Source organism: Oryx dammah, unplaced genomic scaffold (genome assembly GCF_014754425.2).
Source record: "Oryx dammah isolate SB20612 unplaced genomic scaffold, SCBI_Odam_1.1 HiC_scaffold_3, whole genome shotgun sequence".
NCBI classification, from domain to species: domain Eukaryota; kingdom Metazoa; phylum Chordata; class Mammalia; order Artiodactyla; family Bovidae; genus Oryx; species Oryx dammah.
Window position 1 is genome coordinate 115,317,352 of NW_024070187.1, and position 17,843 is coordinate 115,335,194.

General features: G+C 67.1%; 1 protein-coding gene across 3 annotated transcripts; it reads right to left on the reverse strand.

The window, feature by feature from the left end:
- Positions 1–3,354: 3,354 nt before the first annotated feature.
- Positions 3,355–17,729, reverse strand: FGFR3 (fibroblast growth factor receptor 3). 3 transcript variants are annotated; one of them, XM_040237698.1, is made up of 17 exons: positions 17,519–17,729; positions 11,945–12,211; positions 11,778–11,831; positions 10,229–10,398; positions 10,014–10,137; positions 9,736–9,926; positions 8,953–9,103; positions 7,475–7,665; positions 7,027–7,172; positions 6,546–6,667; positions 6,352–6,462; positions 6,009–6,199; positions 5,801–5,923; positions 5,645–5,715; positions 5,344–5,481; positions 5,146–5,251; positions 3,355–5,064 (listed from the first exon to the last, which is right to left on the reverse strand). In XM_040237698.1, the coding sequence occupies exons 1-17, from the start codon at positions 17,625–17,627 to the stop codon at positions 4,918–4,920; spliced, it is 2,412 nt and encodes an 803-aa protein (XP_040093632.1). In that variant the 5' UTR covers positions 17,628–17,729; the 3' UTR covers positions 3,355–4,917. The 3 variants fall into 3 exon arrangements, with proteins under 3 accessions (XP_040093632.1, XP_040093634.1, XP_040093633.1); XM_040237700.1 differs by lacking the exon at positions 8,953–9,103 and adding an exon at positions 8,130–8,274 and having other exon boundaries at positions 10,229–10,401; XM_040237699.1 differs by lacking the exon at positions 8,953–9,103 and adding an exon at positions 8,130–8,274 and having other exon boundaries at positions 7,027–7,175; positions 10,229–10,401.
- Positions 17,730–17,843: the final 114 nt, after the last annotated feature.

Here is a 17,843-nt window from a genome sequence, read left to right on the forward strand (position 1 = left end):
GCAGAGCCAAGAGAACCAGCCAGGCCTGCCGCCCCCCCAGGCCCACATCTCGGCTCCAGGGGTGTGCCCTGCCTGGGCAGACAACTGACACCCAGCCGGGAGGGCTGCTGGGCAGATGGTTCAAGGAGCAGGACAGGCCCCGTCCTGTCGCCCTCCCTCCCATCAGGGAAGTCCAGCCTGCCACAGGTGGCCTCCCCCCTGCACTGGCTGCAGCCCCATGGGGGGTTCCCTCCGCCCTTGCTGAGCCCCGACACCCTTGGCCCCTGAGCTGGGCCTTGGCACCTGTTTCCGCCCCGTGGGTTCTGCGCTCACATGCGGCTCGTGACCGGGTGGGAGGATGATGGTCCCTGGGATGCAGGCGTAGACAAGGGGCTGCTGGGCTGCAGTGGCTCCCGTCCGAGGTTCATCCCGCCCCCAGCAGGCACCCAGGCCCGTTAGGCCATGCACTGAATGTGTCCACTCTGCTGGGAGGGGGCCAGGGCTACATGAACTGCAGGCGCGAGCTGGTGCCCCGGGATGATAGGCTTCTCACACGCACAGTTCAGAAAGAAGGCCACATGAAGGGGCACCACGGGGCCCAGCTGGCCGAGGGCGGGGCAGGGGTGGCTTATGGGCCGGGCTGCAGTCGGGACTCTGCAGCAACCTGGAGGGGCACTTCTGGCCAAACTGAGGTCAGAGTGAGTGTCCATAACAGCGAAGACTTAATCGATTGTAAACAAAATCCACACGTCCAGGTGATGCTGAGGAAGCTCCGGCTCTGGTGACAGAGTCACAGTGAGAACGGGACGGACGGGAGGGCACCTGGCCTTCTCAGGAGGAAGTGGAGCCCATCCCAGGAAGCTCTTCAGGGAGAATTCCAGCCCGTGGACTGGCTGGAGTGGCCAGTGGGGAGCTGGATGTGAGGGCCACCAGCCATGTGCCCCCATGCACTGCCTCATGCCCAGCCAGGGAAGTCTGACCCACAGGAGCCACCAGCGTGTCCATGGCTGTCCCCCTCCACAAGCCACATGAGGCAGAGGAGGGGTTTCAGACGAGGCCTGGGGAGGGACAGCCAGATGGGGTCCTGATTTACAGCCGGCTCTTGGTAGCTGGGGACCTTGGTTTTTACATGTATGATGCCGCAGCTCCCCCGAGACAGTGGCCGAGAAGTAGACAGCTGCAGCCAAGTGCGTTCACTCCCCTACCTGGGGAAGAGGACACTGCGAGGTCGGTGTCCAGCCTGGCGAGGTGGGCAGGCGGCCTCCACAGGGTGGGAACAGGATTCCAAAGGCAAGGGAGCCAGGACGGAGGTGCAGACACACCAGCCCGGTGATGCATCCCGGGCCGTGAGGGGAAGGCACAGGGCGAGGCCAGGAGCCTCCGAGGGCGGGCAGGGTGTTTATGCCTTGCCCGGCGGGGCCGGGCGGGCGAGGGGGCGGGCCTGGGCCGGTGGGGGCGGGGTCGGGCGGGTGAGGGGCGAGGCAGCGATGAGAGGGCAGGGCCAGGTTGGTGGGGCCGGGGCGGGGCGGGGAGGGGCCCGGGCCTGGGCGGGTGGAGGTGGGGCCAGGCTGGTGAGGGGCGAGGCAGCGATGGGAGAGCGGGGCCAGGTGCGCGGGGGGCGGAGCAGCGGTGGGAGGGGCGGGGAAAGGGGTGGGGCCAGGCGGGCGAGGGGGCGGGTCTGGGCGGGTGGAGGCGGGGCCAGGTGGGCGAGGGGGCGGGCCGCGGGTGGAGGTGGGGCCGGGCTGGTGAGGGGCGAGGCAGCGGTGGGAGGGCGGGGCCAGGTGCGCAGGGCGCGGAGCAGCGGTGGGAGGGGCGGGGCGGGGCCCGGGGCGTGAAGGGCGTGCAGGTGCGGGCGCGCGGAGGAGTGGGCTGGCCACTGTCTGGCCCCGCTGCCTGGCGCCCCAGCCTACCCGCCGGGGCCCGTTTCTCTGGTCAGAGGCCAGCCCTGGGTTTCCATCCTGTGTCCCAGGAGGCCGCCCCCGCGCCGGCCGCCGGGCCCCTGGCTGTTCAGACAGCGCACGCTAGAGGGCGTGCCTCGCCCGCGCTGCGCCCGCCCCGGCCGGGACCGCCTCCCGGCTGTGGCCTCGCCCGCGCCCTCCGCGCTCTGGCCCTCCCTGGCCTCCTTGCCCTCTCCGCCGCTATCGCCGCGTGTCCCCCGCGCACTGGACACAAACACGGGGTCTCTGGCAGGCTGGAGAGGCTTGGGAGGGGCCGGAGGCGCTTTCCCGAGTAGTCAGGCTTTGGGCGGCACGGTTATCCAGAGGCAAGCCCCTAGCAGCCTCTACTGGTCTCCAGAAAGAGGGCCCAGAAACCCCTCACTTGAAAGGTAAGCTGAGCACAGCGATAAACGGAGCAAGTTTCTTTGAAGCCAGAATAAAAGTTCACAGTGCCCAGGGGCTGGCTTGTCCCTCAAGACGGTGGGACATGAGGGACAGAGGGGCACCAGGTCACACAGCAGGGGCGCGTTGGGGAGCGACAGCCAGCCCTGGTCAGTGCTCAGTTCCAGGCAGGACGGGAGTCCGCACGGCCACCTGTCCCTGAACCCACCCTAGCCTCCCCGCCGGGCACCACCGTTGCCTCCTCCAGGAAGCTTTCCCAGACTCACCCCCACCACTGCTCGTGCTCTGCTGTCTTGCCTCCCTCAGGCTCTGAACTCTGTCCTGTTACTGGGCCTCAGCTCTCTGACTGACCAGCCAGAGTACTGGCATACAGTGTCTGCCAGAAGTTGTACAGGGGGCGATGGTGGGGCCCAAGGGGGTGCCAGGCCTGGGATGGGGAGAGAAACCAGCCAGGAGCAGGAGTGTGGCCTGGACTGCAGATAGTCAGAGCCCAGGGCTCTGTTTACATGCGGTTCCAGGCCCCAGGGCAGGGTTGGGGGGCGCGGTGTGGCAGGGGCCGCCACCTAGAAGCCTGTTTCCCCAGCTGACTGGACCACCAGACACAGGGGACAGGGTGGTGGCGGAGGCCTTGGAACAGTGAGTGCCTGGACGTGACCCCCCCCCCCCGAGTCCCTCAACTCCATGAGCTGGGGACAGACAGGATGGCCGGGCCCAGCCTCTTCTCGCTGCCCCTTCCCACTAACACATCATCTGCATCCCCTACCCCTGGAGACCCCAGACCAAGGCAGTGAAAACCACCAGTGATCTCCAGGTTCTGCCAGCCAGTAGCGGGCCTCTGTGCCAGAGATCCGGGCTGGAAAGCCTGGGAGAGTGAGACCCAGGCAGCCAGTCCAGTCTGGAGGCCCCCACCCCTGCTGCAACCAGGGAGCCCACCCTCCTCAGGAGACAGATGATGGGACCTGTCCCAGGAGGGCAGGGAGGACCTGGGAGTTGCCTGGGACCCCACGACAAGAAAGACAAGACAAGAAAGCACAGATCTGAACCAGGTGTCTGTTTATTTTTTGGAAAGCACATCTGCCGGTTTGGCCCCCACAAGGCTGGGGTCCCTGAGAACAGAGACCACTCTGAGCCTGCTGACAAGCAGAGAACAGCTGCCCAAACTCAGGGCAGTTAACAGTACAAAAAGTAACAAAACTGAATCTGTGGCTTTCTCTCCCAAGCTTTGAAAGGTAGCAGTCCGAGCTATTAAAGTCTAAAAGCATTGCGTAAGAAGTGTTAAATCTACAGCAAATACATCTTGTAAAAACTCAATAAATTATATATATATAGATATATATAAACTTGTAACATCTAATAACATCTGAACCTGCATGCAGGGGTGGCCCCCCTGAAATTGCCTCCCTGCCTGGAACACATTGCAATTAGAAGAAATTGTATGAAAATACCAGCTTGCTTTGAAGTCTAAAAAAATAAATCTCCTAGAGAAAAATCCTATAGAAATCTACTTCTCCTGCAAAAGAAGGCCAAAGGAAATAAAATATCCTCATGGAATCATCTCAAACTATTAATGAACCTTTAGGGTGCCTGGGGGTTGGCTCCAGCCTTGGGGTGCAGGCTTGGAGGCACCCTCAGCAATCCCCTAAACGAAGCATAAACCTTTTCACTGTTAATAAGTTAAAACTTAAACCTCTGCCATGCGGCTAAACCCTAGGGCCCTGGGGAGCAACGGGACATGGCTCTGGGGGTCGATAAATAACTTTACAAATATACAGGTCCAAGGACAGAAAAGCCCCTCCCTACTCGGTGGTTTCTGTGTTTGTCTTAACAGTGAGTCCCCGGGGCCTCCCCCAGCTAAGGGGCCCTGCCCCTGCACCCGCAGGGTCCCGAGCCTCAGTTGTACCGGCCTGCCTTCTCCCATATAGATATTTTTATATATATGTATGTGTATATCATACACACAGCATCTATTTATATAAATGTACACTCATTTCTGGAATAAACCTTTCAGATAGAAGTTAAAGGCTCCCGCCTTCAGGTACCCGTAATTTCAGTCTCTGGGGGACAGGGTGGGGAGGCCTGGAGGTGGGGGCTGCTAACACCCCAGGCAGAAGGTGCCACTTGGGGGGGGGGGGAGGTGCGCCACACGGGGGCTTCCCTGTAGGCTCAGCTTGGGCGCTTGGAGGGGCCTCAGCCCGCTCTGGACACACAGCCTGGCCAGCCCCTGGTGCTCCCTGTGGGGGGGCCGCGGGCGGGACAGGGAGCCCGGGGAGGGCCCCATGGGAGAAGCCCCTTACATTCTACGTTTGGTCCCTGGTGCTGCCAGTCCAGGCAAGAGGTCACCGCACAGCAGGGTGAGTACCCCAGGGGCCCCCAAGCACACATGCCTGCGTGCACGCACGTACATACACACACACACACACACACACACACACACACACACAGGTGACGCTGTCGTCTGTCCATCCGTCCATCTGTCCATCCGTTCCAGGTCGTGGGCCCGGGCCGGCGGGACCCAGAGATCATGCCACGCCAGCGGCAGCACGGTGGGCTGGGGTCTGTTCTCACATTGATGGGGGCTCGGCCGGCTGGCCGCGGCCCTTCACGTCCGCGAGCCTCCGCTGCCGGGTGGGGCCGGGGACAGCAGGTCGTGAGCGAACACGGAGTCGTCCCCCGAGGAGCCGGAGCTGGGGGTGTCCTGGCCGCCCGGCGAGTACTGCTCGAAGGGCACCGACAGGTCCAGGTACTCCTGCGGGGGCCAGCGGGCTGCGGTCAGCGCGGCAGCGCTCCGCACGGGAGCCCTCGCGGGGCGGGGCGGGCCCACACTCACGTCGGTGGAAGTCACAGTGAGCACGCGGTCCAGGTCCTCCACCAGCTGCTTGAAGGTGGGCCTCTGTGAGGGCGCGGCGTGCCAGCACTCGCGCATGATCATGTACCTGGGGGACACGCAAGTCGGCCCCGCCCTGCGTCCCCAGCACCCCGCCCTCGGGGCTGGCCTCCCCCTCCCCAGCAGCGGGCGCGCACTCACAGGTCATGCGTGCAGTTGGCCGGCTTGTCCATGCGGTGGCCTTCCTTCAGCAGCTTGAAGAGCTCCTCCACGGGGATGCCAGGGTACGGCGAGCCCCCCAGGGTGAAGATCTCCCAGAGCAGGACCCCGAAGGACCACCTGTAGGCAGCGGGGGGGCACGACCGCGTCAGCCCTGGAACAGACCCCACTGGAGCGCAGGGCTCGGGCCTCAGGGCTGCCCCCAAGACCTGCCCGGCACCTGCCCCCAGAGGCCTGTGCTCCACCCCTCGCCCACGCCCCTGCCAAGTCTGGGGCCACATACACGTCACTTTGGTGGGTGTAGACGCGGTCAAACAAGGCCTCGGGTGCCATCCACTTCACGGGCAGGCGGCCCTGGGGGGGAGGGGGGGAAGGGGGCGTGTTGGCTGCCAGGCGCCCTCCTGGCCCGAGGGCCCCCACCTCCCCAGGCTGCACTCACGTTTGTCGTCTTCTTGTAGTAGTCGAGGTTGTGCACATCACGGGCCAGGCCGAAGTCGGCGATTTTCATCACGTTATCCTCGGTCACCAGCACGTTGCGGGCCGCCAGGTCCCTGTGGATGCACTGGGGGTCGGGGGCGCGGGTCTGAGCCAGTCCCATGGCCTCTCCAACCACCACGCCTGTCCCCCCACCCCCTGGCCCCGCTCACCTTCTGCGAGGCCAGGTACTCCATGCCCCGCGCCACCTGGTAGGCGCAGGACACCAGGTCTTTGAAGGTGAGCTGCTCCTCGGGCAGCCGGCAGGTGTCGAAGGAGTAGTCAGTGCCCGGGGGCCGCCGCGCCCGCAGGTATTCCCGTAGGTTGCCCTTGGCCGCGTACTCCACCAGCACATACAGGGGCCCTGGGGGCGCGGGCGGCTCAGAGGGGCGCCCTGCGGGCCTCCCACCGCCCCACCCTCACCCCCGCATGCAGGCCCCGCCCACGGCCCTCAGGCCCTGTGTCCAGGCCCCGCCCACCGCAGACCCCCACCCCCACCCCCACCCCGGCTCTCACCGCCCTGCGTGCAGGCGCCTAGCAAGTTGATAATGTTCTTGTGTTTTCCAATCATCTTCATCATCTCCATCTCGGACACCAGGTCCGATAAGTCCTTATCCGTGGCGTCATCTGTGCGGGGATGGGCAGCTAAGTCAGGCAGAGCCGTCCAGCCTGGCACGGGGCCCCTCGCCACATCCCCACCCACCCATCACCTTTCAGCATCTTCACGGCCACCGTGACGGGCTTGGCAGCTCGGTCCTTGTCAATGCCAATGGCCTCTGCCATGACCACCTGGCCGAAGCAGCCCTCCCCGAGAGGCTTGCCCAGGGTCAGCCTGGTAGCAGAAGCAGAAAGGCCATGAGCACACCTGCCTGCTTGAGGCCCTCTTCCAGGCAGCATGAGGTCGGTGCTGCCGCCTCCAGGAAGCCCTCCACACTCGCCCGGGCAGCCCTGCTAATGGTTAAAGGACACTTCCTGCTGACCTCTTGACTATGAGGGCACTTTTCCAAGAGTGAGTCCCCCTCACCCATCTCAGAGGGAGCATCCAGCCCCATATTCATCAGAGGCCTGCCTGACTCCCATCTGAATTCAGTCAGGCCCGAATGGGAACCCCTCCCCACTATGGGACCCCCACCCTCTGTGCCCCCGCACCCACCACTGGGTCAGGGCCCCAGGCCTGCACACACGACTGACCGGGCCCGGGACAGCTCCCACTTGGGGTCGGCGGGCAGCTCGAGCTCAGAGACGTTGGCCAGGGTGGGGCCCTCGCCCGAGGACAGCCGGGCGATGCGTACCAGCGGTGTGTTGGAGCTCATGGATGAGCTGGACTCCAAGGACACCTGCTGGGTCGGCAGGGGCAGGTTGGTGCCGCGAGGCCGGGCAGCCAGGGCCCGGAGTGCGGCTCCCGTGGACCACATGCCCGAGAGGGGCCTGACTTCTTCCCTGAGGTGCTGCATGGAGGTTTTTAACATATTTTGCCCCGGAGTAACCCGGCTGTACGGGGTGACTGTGCAAACCAGGGAGGGCTCGGCCCACACCCTGATGTCCTCAGACTTTACAGATGGGACACACTCAGGGGCCGGGTCAGCGGGCTGGGCAAAGGCACAGGAGGGCTCGGAACCTGGTATCTACTTTCTGTTACCTGTCGCTTGAGCGGGAAGCGGGAGACCTTGTGCACCGCGGGCGAGCCCAGGCCCTTCTTGGGGGGGCTCCGCAGGCGGTAGAGCGTAACGGCAGCCACAGCCAGAATGAAGAGGAGGAAGCCCAGCCCGTAGCTGAGGACGCCTGCGAACACACCGCCAGCCTCACCGGCTTCCACCAGCTCTTCCTCGGCTGCAAAGACACAGGTGTCGGCAGCCTGGCCCAGTGTCGCGGGAGCCCGCGCAATGCCCCAAGCCGGAGCCGCGGGCACGGTGGGGGGGCCCAGGACCGGGTACAGACCCTGCCCCCAGTGGGGTTGGGGGGAGTGCCAGGGCCTCGTTGAGTCTTCAGCAGCCAGAAGTGCGCAGGCCACGAGGAGCATACACAGACCCAGGAAAGAAGAGAGCCCAGCAGAGCCAGCAGCACCCTCACCCGCCACCGGGAGACGCCAGCACCACCGCATCAGCTGCCCGGGACCCCGCTGGGCCGGGGCGCTATGGGGGGAGGCCCGTCTGGGCCGAGACAGTGCCAAGCGGACTTTGCCCGCAGGCCGGGTGCGGAACCCGGCCGGGGGGCTCTGCAGTCCCCTGGCCTCCCAGGCGGCACTGGCGCGTCCCAAGCCCCAAGAGGAGAGCGAGAGCAGCAGAAGCCGATACCTGGCAGCACCACCAGCCACGCAGAGTGATGGGAAAACCCGATAGAATTGCCCGCCAGACACGTGTACTCCCCCGCGTCCTCAAAGGTGACATTGCGCAAGGACAGAACCTCTAGCTCCTTGTCGGTGGTGTTAGCGCCCGCCGTCTACAAAGAGAGAACACAGCGCGATAGGAGAGCGCCAAGAGCAGCCCATGGGCACCGCAGCCAGAGTCCACTCGGCGCCGATCCGGCCAGGCTGCAAGGAAAACGCCGCCGCCACCACCGCGACCGCGGCCACCGCGGCCGAGCAGTCTCTGCCCCGTGCGTCCACACCGAGCCCGAAGCCAGTCCCTCCACCGGCGAGTCCTCTGTCCCAGGTGAGCCAGACGTGTTGGCTGTCAGCACAGCAGGCAGGGTGAGCGTGCACGGGGGAAGCGGGCAGGCGGAGGAGCCAGGGGGGCGGGGGGGAGGCAACAAGGCCAGGCAGAAGTGAGCAGCCGTGGGAGCCGGGGCCAGAGAGAGAGGAGGGGACAGAGAGATGGACAGACAGAGACGGCGCGCGTGCTAGAGCAGCTGAAGGCGGGCGCTCAGGCTCGGCCCCAGGGCAAGGGCATCCGGGGGCACACACAAGGTGCAGGCGGGTCAGCGCAGGCCGTGGGGGATCAGAGCAGTCAGTCACAACGGGGGCCGGAGGGGGGGTCAAGGTGCAGAGGCGGGCACGCCAGGAGCAGAGTGTGAGCCAGGGTCATGGGGCGGGAGTGGCGGGGCGTGCGGGTGGGCACAGGGCCAGGGCATCAGAGCTGGAGCTCGGCGTGCCAGGCAGGCGTGGGACAGAGCTGTTACCTGCTGGGGGCCCGTGAACACGCAGCCAAAAGGCCTTCTCAGCCACGCCTATGAAATTGGAGGCTCGACAGAGGTACTCGCCCCCGTCACGCTCGGACACATTGGCCAGGCGGAGGCGCGCGTCGGCCTCCGCACTCTCACTGATCCACGACTGCGGGGACAAGAGACCCGGCTCAGGCGCGGGGGCCCCGCCGGACATACGGGCGTGACTGCCGAGGAGCTGGCCCTCGCCCAACCCCAAGGAATGGGTGGGCAGACCAGGCGGCACCAACCAGGAGGGCTGCCTGGAGGAGGCATGGAGACACCTCGCGGCGGGCGCTGTGCTCACACTGGACACAGCTGCCCGCCACGCACCCCCGCCGCCCACTAACCCTCAGAGAGGTCCTCCTCGGGGCGCTCAGGCCACCCACCTCTGGGGTCCCCGCCCCAACGCTGCCAGGCCTGAGAGCTCTGGGCACTGCCCCGCCCCGAGTCTGTACTCCCGATCCCGCCCCTCAGCCCCATCGTGTGTCTTAACAGATGTTTCTCTTTGGGTGGCAAATGTCGCAATCGCCCCAACTCGGGTGGCCCCCAACCCCGGGGCCGTGAGAACCGAGCAGACACAGCCCTGCCCTGAGGACCCAGGGAGGCACTTGGGCTGGCAGAGCCCCGCTCTGGGTCTGCAGACCAACGAGGACAGACCTCGCCCCCAGGCCGACCCCGCTGCGTCTCCCCCAAGGCCCAGCCCGACAGGCTCCCCCCTGGTAACCCCTCCCCACCCGCCCGGCCGACGGTGGTGCCCACCTTGAGCACGGTGACGTAGGGTGTGCCATCGGGCCCCACCTTGCTGCCGTTCACCTCCACGTGCTTGAGCCACTGGATGTGGGGCTGGGCATCGCTGTACACTTTGCAGTGGAACTCCACGTCGCTGCCCAGCACAGCGGTCTGGTTGGCGGGAAGCCCCGCCTGCAGGATGGGCCGGTGCGGAGAGCGCTCTGCGGGGCGGGGAGGGCTTCAGAGGCTGCTGGTCTGAGCGCCACCCGCCCCGCCCCCGGCCCCCACCCCCGCGCCCCGGGCCTCACCCAGCACGTCCAGGGTGTAGGTCTGCTGGATTCTGCCGAGCTTGTTCTCCACGACGCACGTGTAGTTGCCGCGGTCCGAGGGCACCACGCTCTCCATGACCAGGCTCCACTGCTGGTGCCGCAGCTGTGGGCGGACCCGGGTGAGCGGCCGCCAGACGAGCGGCCTGAGCGCCACTGGCCCCGCCCCGCACCCCCCCGCGCGCGTGCGGGCCCACCTTGATTCCCCCAATGCGGTGCTCGCCCCGGAACTCCTTGCCGTTCTTCAGCCAGGTGATGGATGGCATGGGGTTGCCGGCGGCTGGGCAGCGGAAGCGAACCGTGTTGGCGGCCGGCACCGCTAGCAGCTTCTTGTCCATCCGCTCGGGCCGCGTCCAGTAAGGGGCCCCTGCTGTCCGGGGAGGGAGGGAAGGCTGTGACAGGGTGGGGTGGGTGGCTTGCCTGTCCCCCTCCAGCCTGTTTCCCGCCTGCGGAGGGGATGTCAGCCTTTTGAAGACCCCCTCCCAGGGCTGGACGAGCTTCCAATAGCCTGAATGCCACCTCCGGGCACGCCCAAAGCCAGGTCCCCTCACCTTCCTCAAACACCAGCTCCAGTCAGGGGTCCAGGGCGCCGCACTGTGACCCAGGACGCAGAGGCGTCTCAGGATCACCACCCACCCAGGCAGGCCCATCAGGGGCGGGCCCACCAACTGGCACAGGGACCAGGGCACACCAGGTGAGGATGCCCAGCTCGATGGATGGGCACCGCCCCTAGCCACCCAGAGAACCCGGAGCCTTGAGGCCGGCCGGGAGCCCGCGGGCATCTGTGAGATCCCAGGCCACGCTCTGCCCCGTGGGTGATAGGACGTCGGGAGGCCCTGCTTCCCACTCCGCCTTCCGAGACTGTCTCCCCCAACCCTCACAGCCCAGCTGGTTTTTCTCCTTTGGGGCTGGGTTGGAGAGGCTGGCAGCCCCACCAGCTGCCCGGCCCCCTGTACTGCAGCCACAGGGAAAGACCGCCTCGGGAGTGGGCGGGACCCACCAGGGCAGAGGGAGAAGACGGACAGGGCACCCACTGGGTCCCCACACCCCCAGCCCGCATCTCATGGCATTGCAAACTCAGCTCCTCCAAAAGCAGACGGCCCACCACCCCAGACCGGCCCCCCCACACTGGGCAAAGCCCCCTGCCACTTGCTGTTCTAGGCCCAGGTACCTGGGCACTGCCACCCACAAGCTGCCACCAGGAACCACTGTGGCAGCCCCTTCCCAGGACATACACCTGCGCCCGACACCCACGGCCACCCTGGCACCCAGACACCCACGGTCACGCTGACACCCACGGCCACCCTGGCACCCAGACACCCACGGTCACGCTGACACCCACGGCCACCCTGGCACCCACTGACACCCCGACACCCACTGACACCCCAACACCCATGGCCACCCCTTCTGCCTAGGCGATCTCAGCTGCCTCCCATTTGCCTGAACCCATCTGCTGCCCCCTGCCCTGGTTCACGCACACGCGGGACTGACCACAAGCCTGGCTCCCCCAGCCCTGGCCACACCAGCCCCCCGGGTGCTCCTGGAGCCCCAGCCCCCGGCCCTGCAGCACACCCCACCCCTCACCTGCCCCCAGAGTCCAGGGGTGGGCACCCATCGCCCCACACAGAAGGAACCCCATGGAGAGGGTCCCCAGGCCTCAGGCTCACGGGGTGGGAGCGGCGGGGCCCCGGTGGGAAGGCAGGTCCCCAACCCAGGCAGCCCCACGCCCCGGGAGCCTGGTCTCACCTGTGTCCTCGGCCTCGTCGTCCCCATCTTCATCATCCCCTGAGGACGGAGCGTCTGTAACGCAGGCAAGAGGGCGATGCGGGGAGCGCCCCGCAGCCAAGCAGGGCCCTCACAGCGCCGGGGCTCCCCAGGGCTCCCCGGCCGGAGTGCCGCGCCCTCACCAGTACCTGTCACGCGCACACTGAAGAGGCACAGCAGCCGCTGGGAGAGGCGCTGGCGGCAGCTGTAGGCCCCGGCGTCCTCGTGGGAGGCGTTGAGCACCTGTAGCTGCTGTGGTCCCACCAGGACGCGGTCCGAGGGCGCCAGGCCCACGCCGTCCTTCACCCAGATGGTGGGTTCTGTGGGCACCCCCGCCGGCGAGCGGCAGCTCAGCTCCACGGTGTCCCCGCTGCCAAAGGCCCGCTCCTGTGGGCTGGGCTCGGGGCCTGGGGCCTCTGCAGGCAAGATGGGGGTGTGAGGCGGGTGTCCCCACGCAGCACCAGACGCACCGGGCCATCTGGGGCCTGGAGGCAGAGACCGGGGAAGCAGTCCTGCCAGCCGCCCTGTAGGGCGGGCCGGGGCGGGGATGACCATCAGCGGTGCCAGGGCCGACCCTCCTATGTTGGCGACCCGCAAGGAGACGGGTGCGGGGCCACGCCAGTCAAACGCTGCGTGGACACGGGACACTCCGGAGTGTCGTGAAGTAGTCCTCTTGCTTTTTTTCCAACCACTCGGAAATGTTTAAGATCCACGCTGACCTCACGGGCTCAGCATGGCGGGAGGTGGGCGCGCGTGCGTGGCTGACCTCATGGGGACGTCAGGTGGGGATGACACGGGGAAGGGACAAAACAACTCATCCCAGGAGGGGGTGCCCCTCACCCCAGGACCTGAGAACAGATACTTCCCAGCATACAAGGGAGCACCCCAAACTTGCCGGAACGTCTGGGTGCTGAGATGGGAAAGGCCGGCCTGGGGTGGAGGCCCTCGAGGGCCTGGCCGGTCTACACGCCGACCCAGAAGGGAGCATCTTGGACCTAAACCAGCCTCGGCAGTGAGCACCAGGAAAGGGATCAGAAACGCGCGCCAAGAGTGGAACCGGGTCTGGCTGGTGGGGTGAAGGGACTGAGGACCCCACGTTACAGACAGGGACGCAGATGGGAGGAGGAGGAGGGCTTCAGGCTCAGCCGGCGGAGGGGCCAACATAGGGCCCCCAGACCAGGCGGGCAGCCCCGGCCCACCTCCCCAGCAGGTGCCAAGAAGCTGGGCTGGGAGGTCCTTGCGGATGTCCGCTAGGCCCCCGGGCCCGCCCCCTGCCCAGCGCCCACCCAGATCCCAAGGGGCCAACAAGGCCCAAGACCCAGGGGCTGACCGCCCGCCCAGGTCTCGCTGCCAGGGCGGACAATGCCTGGCAGCCTGGGCTTCGGGCCCGGGACAGGGCTGGGTGGTCCCGCCGCGCAGACCCAGCTGGGTTCGCCGCACCCTTACTTGTCATTCTGCCGACGCGTGGCCTAGATTCGAGGCCCAGCTGCCCACTCTAGCCACGCCAACTCCTCAGACAGGCCCCACTCAGCCTGCCCACCTCAGAGGCCCACCGGCTCAGGGCCCACCAGGGGGGGTCCCCTCAACCATCTGTGGCACCGCATCCCCTGGGCCCCCAGTCAGGGGCTCCCGGCCTAACGGGCAGCCCCCAGTCCCAGCCACGGCGTCGTGTGGGGACCACCCAGGGCTGGGAACCGGCTGAGGCCCCCCAGAAGGCCAAGAACAGGCTAGCTGTGGCCGCCTCGGCCTCAGGCCCCGGCCCAAGGGCAACAGCGGTTGGTTCCGGGTTGGTCTGGGAGGCGACGGCAGGTCAAGCCACCCGCACAAGTATCTGCTTCAACCCGGTCCAGCAGGGCTGGTAGGACTCAGAATGGACCCCAGGCCGGACTCGCCTGCAGCCGTCGCTGGGCGGGGGGCGCGGGGAGGTGGGGCCCGGACCCAGCCGAGGGCCAACCTCTGACCTGCCCACCATCCTGCCCCAGCACATGGCTGTGGACCTGGGCGGGCACGATGGTGGCATCACTCCGTCCGGCAGGTCCAGCCCCCCGGGCCCAACCTGCACCACAGGGGACCCCAGGGAGACCAGGAAGGGCCAAGAGGGTGGTCAGGTAGGGACATACAGAGTGGTGGACAGGACGCCGCGGGCACCCTGCCTCGGTGGGGGGGCACCCCAAGGACCTCAGGAAAAGCCTTCCTTGATCCACACAAGGGGGCCTTCCCACACCTGCACAGCCACAGGGGCCACTCCTGGCAGACAGCAAGCGCCCTTTGTGCCTGGTGGGTGCCCGGGAGCCACGTGCCAATGTCTGTCCCTGAGGGTCCACAGCACTTGCTCTCGCATGCACCCTCAAAGCCTGAGCTCAGTGAGGGGCGCCAAGGGGTACCATGCCCTGGAGGAGCCACGCCAGGCCCTCCTCTGGCCCTGTCTCCCAGGCCCAGAATCCCCGTGACCCTGCCACTCACCACCCGTGACTCAGCTTCCCCCACTGTCAGAACAGGGAGGCCACCCAAGTAGGGAACTTGAGACCCATTCTGCCCTGGGGCTACGCCCCAGGACTGCTGTCCACCGGGCCAGAGCTGGCGCCCGTCTGTGGGGAAGGCCGCAGCCTCTGCTGGGGAACCTGCTCCCGGTTCGGGGTCACTTCAGGTTTGGAGTCTCTACCGTTGTTCCGTCGCTCAGTCCTGTCCGACTCTCTGCGACCCCAAAGCCTGCAGCACGCCAGGCTCCTCTGTCCTTCACCGTCTCCTGGCATTGCTCAAGCTCACATCCTACAGTTCCCTCATTCACTACAGCTGAGGCCCCCTAAACGCAGGGGGTGTGCCCGGGTTGGGGGAGACCAGGAGAACAAGGATTGAATTCAGACCTGACTCAAAGGAGCCCCCTGGAGCCGATGGAAGAGAAGAGCCCTCAGGTCCTGGACGCACAAAGCTCACCACCAGGTACAGGCTTTAAACAGCCCAGAGGGCATCCCACAGGAACCCAGTCAGGGCTCCCCCCCCCCCAAAGAATCTGAAAGGTTTGGTAACAAAGTTAGAAAAAGAAAGGGTGGGACCCTGAAGTCAGGGCCTTCCCCCGCCCCCCAAAGAATCGGAAGGTTTGGTAACAAAGTTAGCAAAAGGGTGGGACCCTGAAGTCAGGGCCTCCCCCCACACCAAAGAATCCGGAAAGGTTTGGTAACAAAGTTAGAAAAAGAAAGGGGTGGGATTCCGAGGCCTGACTAATTCGGAGGCTAATGAGGGTTTACAGGATTATCCAGCCTAATCCTCCTACAACCGCCACCAGGACTCCTGGACCGGCAAGGAAACTGAGGCTGCCCACAAGCACCCAGAGGACCTGGGGCAGGCAGGCAGCCCCTCGGGGCCCAGCAGAGCCTGGGGTGAAGGACCCGCCCCCCCCCCCGAGAGAGGCTCCTCACCACAAGCCTTCATTCACTTGTAAATCACTCGGGCCAGCCAGGCCACCCCCTCCCCCAAGCCGGGGGACACTATGTCCCCACCTCAAGGAGACTCTGGCTCCTCTCTGGGCCCAACTGTAAAATGGGGTGTGCCGGGCCCCAGATAGGGCCCCAAGTGGGACTTGAGGGCCTGGGGGGGGGGGGGGGGTAGGGCTGGGACGCTCTGCAGCTCCACGCAGGGGCTCAGAGGCCAGAAGTCCAGCCTCGGGCTCAGCCCAGGTTAATGAATCACCCAGAGGCCCGTGGGGCTCAAAGTCCAGCCCTGCCGGGGAGCAGGCAGGGGAGGCTGCCACCAGGGCCTTCCTGAGACGTGCCCTGCGCCCCCAGGGACCCCTCCCTGCGGGGTAGGGGTCCCTGCCCAGGCCCTCACTGAGAACGTGGCTCCGCGTGGAGAGGAAGGCTCCCGGGGTGGCCGGGGCAGTCCTGCTGCGGAGCCTTCTCCACTGTCCTGACCTTTGCCGGCTCCTGCGCCGTCACACGGCCCTGGGAGAGAGCCAGGCTGGGACCTTTGTGAATTTCACGAGGCCTCTGCAGCTCCTACAGGAACCGGATTAAGTTTATTGATCTTTCAACTCTCTACCTGTTTCACCAACTTTCCCGCGGAGGCAGGGGCCTGGTACTCGGTCTTTCCACCCCAGGCCCGCATCTGGTGGGGGACGCCGGCAGTCCCTTAAAGCGGGGCGGGGGTGGGGGGGGCCCGCTGCCCGCCCCCCTCAACCCCTCTGCGCCGCAGGGGGTCCAGGAGGCCCGGGCCCCGCCCCCCGCCCCTCCCCCGGGGCTAGTTGACATTCCCCAGCCGTAGGGAGTAATATCTTTATCTGAATGCGAATGCTAATTCGGCCCCCCCACCCCCCGCGGCCGCCTATTCGGCGCCCCTGGAAGCGGGGGCCGGCCTAGCAGCCGCTAAAAGCGCGCGCTGACCTCCCGACGGCCTCTGTCACGCCGCTGAATGACACGCACATTCAAGCGCCGGGCCCACTTTCATTCATAAAAAAATGACATTGTTCCGGGAGGCCGCCGCCGCCGCAGCCGCAGGAAGCGGCGCAGGGGTCTCGGGGAGGGGCGGGCCGCCATCTGCCTGCGTCCAGCCCGCGGCCGCCGCCTCCCTGGCACCGCGCGCCCGCAGCCGCCCGGCTCACACCTCCCCGCGAGGCCGGGCCGCCATCAATGCGCGTCTGTGGCCGCGCCGAGGTACAAAGGAGCGGCTGTTCGGGTCCCGCCCGGGTGGGGCGTGAGCTCACCGGGCGAAGGCCTCCCTCCGCGCGGCCGCCCGGCCGGGGACCGGGGTGCGCGCAGCCCCTCGCACGCGCCGACCCTCTCCAGCGCCCCAAAGTCGTCGGTCTCCAGGGGGCGGGCTCCCTACGGCCGCCCCCTGGGCCTCCCCTCTCTGCCCGGCCGCCACCGGGAGCCTGGCAGAGCGCGTGCCGGGCGTGGGCACCCGGAGCGTTCAGTCGGGGGTTGGTGCGCGCTCGGGGGGTCCGGCGCGTGTGCTGGGCGGGGCCCGGGGCCAAGACGCGCTTCAGACACTCCGCTGCCCGCGCCCCACCGGCCTTTCTTGCCGACCCTCGACGTCCCGCCGGACCTTGGTCGCCAGAGGGGGACCACAGCCCCACGCCGCTCGGGCATTCACGCTAACCACTTCCCAGCCCGGCCTGGCGCCCCAGGGGGGCAGTCATCTTAACTCACGGGGCGTGAGAGCTGGGATGGAGAGAACGGAGGCACTAGAAGGTGTCACCTGGACGTGCAGGCCACTGAGGGGCTGGGGCCCAGCCGCGGGCTGACGCACTTTCATACCCTCCCTTCAAAGTCCAGAGTCTGCTTTGGCTGCAGCTAGCCGTGAACTGGGGCCCGAGGGGGGGCTGGGGAAGCGGCACCAACAGCAGGAACTTTCTGTCAGTGCGGACCCCGCAGAACAATGGGAATCGTGGAGACGCAGCCCCCAAGCCCTCCCGACGGCGCCCGGGGGGCAGGCTGCGCCCGGCTGGGGAGCGGCGGGGGGCGGGGAGCGCGGATGCCACCGCGGTGCCCAGCTCGCCGCCACAGCCTCGTACTTGGGTGGCAGCCCTGCGGCTGCAGGCGCCCCACAAACTGCCGCGCCAGCTCTGGCCCAGATCCCCGGGGAGGGCGGGCGGCAGAAACCCGGACGCCGGCCCCGCGATGCCAGCGCAGAGCGTGCCCTGGGGCCCACTCAAAACACCCAGCGCCCCACACCCACCTCGGCGCCCGTTCCCCGGCCCTGCCGCCGCCGCCCGCCGGGTCCCCGCGTACCTGCCGCTCTCCGCGCAACGCGGGGCTCCACGCCCGGGGACCCGAGGACGGCGCTGGTCATGACCGCCACTGCCACGCAAAACGCGAGGGCGCGAGCCGGAGCGCCCATCGCGGGGGCGGGGGGTGCGGCGTCCTCAGGCGGCGCGCGCCAGCATGCTGCCCCCCATGGTCCGGCTCTAGCACCGGCGGGAGGAGGGCGCCGCTGCGGAGTCTGCGGGAGGAAGCAGGCAACTCGTTACGCGGGCGGGCCGGGGCGCGCAGGGGCGGAGGCGGCGGTGGCCGGGCTCCCGCGCCCCGGCCCCTCCGATCCCCGGCCGCCCCGCCC

Bases quoted from the DNA above. Each gene is read 5' to 3' on its own strand.
- FGFR3 (XM_040237698.1), bottom strand. From the start codon at position 17,627: ATGGGCGCTCCGGCTCGCGCCCTCGCGTTTTGCGTGGCAGTGGCGGTC. The intron at 7,666-8,952 runs GTAACAGCTCTG...GTGTCTTTGCAG, and splicing joins TGTTCACGGGCCCCCAGCAG to CCGAGGAAGAGCTGGTGGAA. The intron at 5,482-5,644 runs GTATGTGGCCCC...CGCTGCCTACAG, and splicing joins TACACCCACCAAAGTGACGT to GTGGTCCTTCGGGGTCCTGC.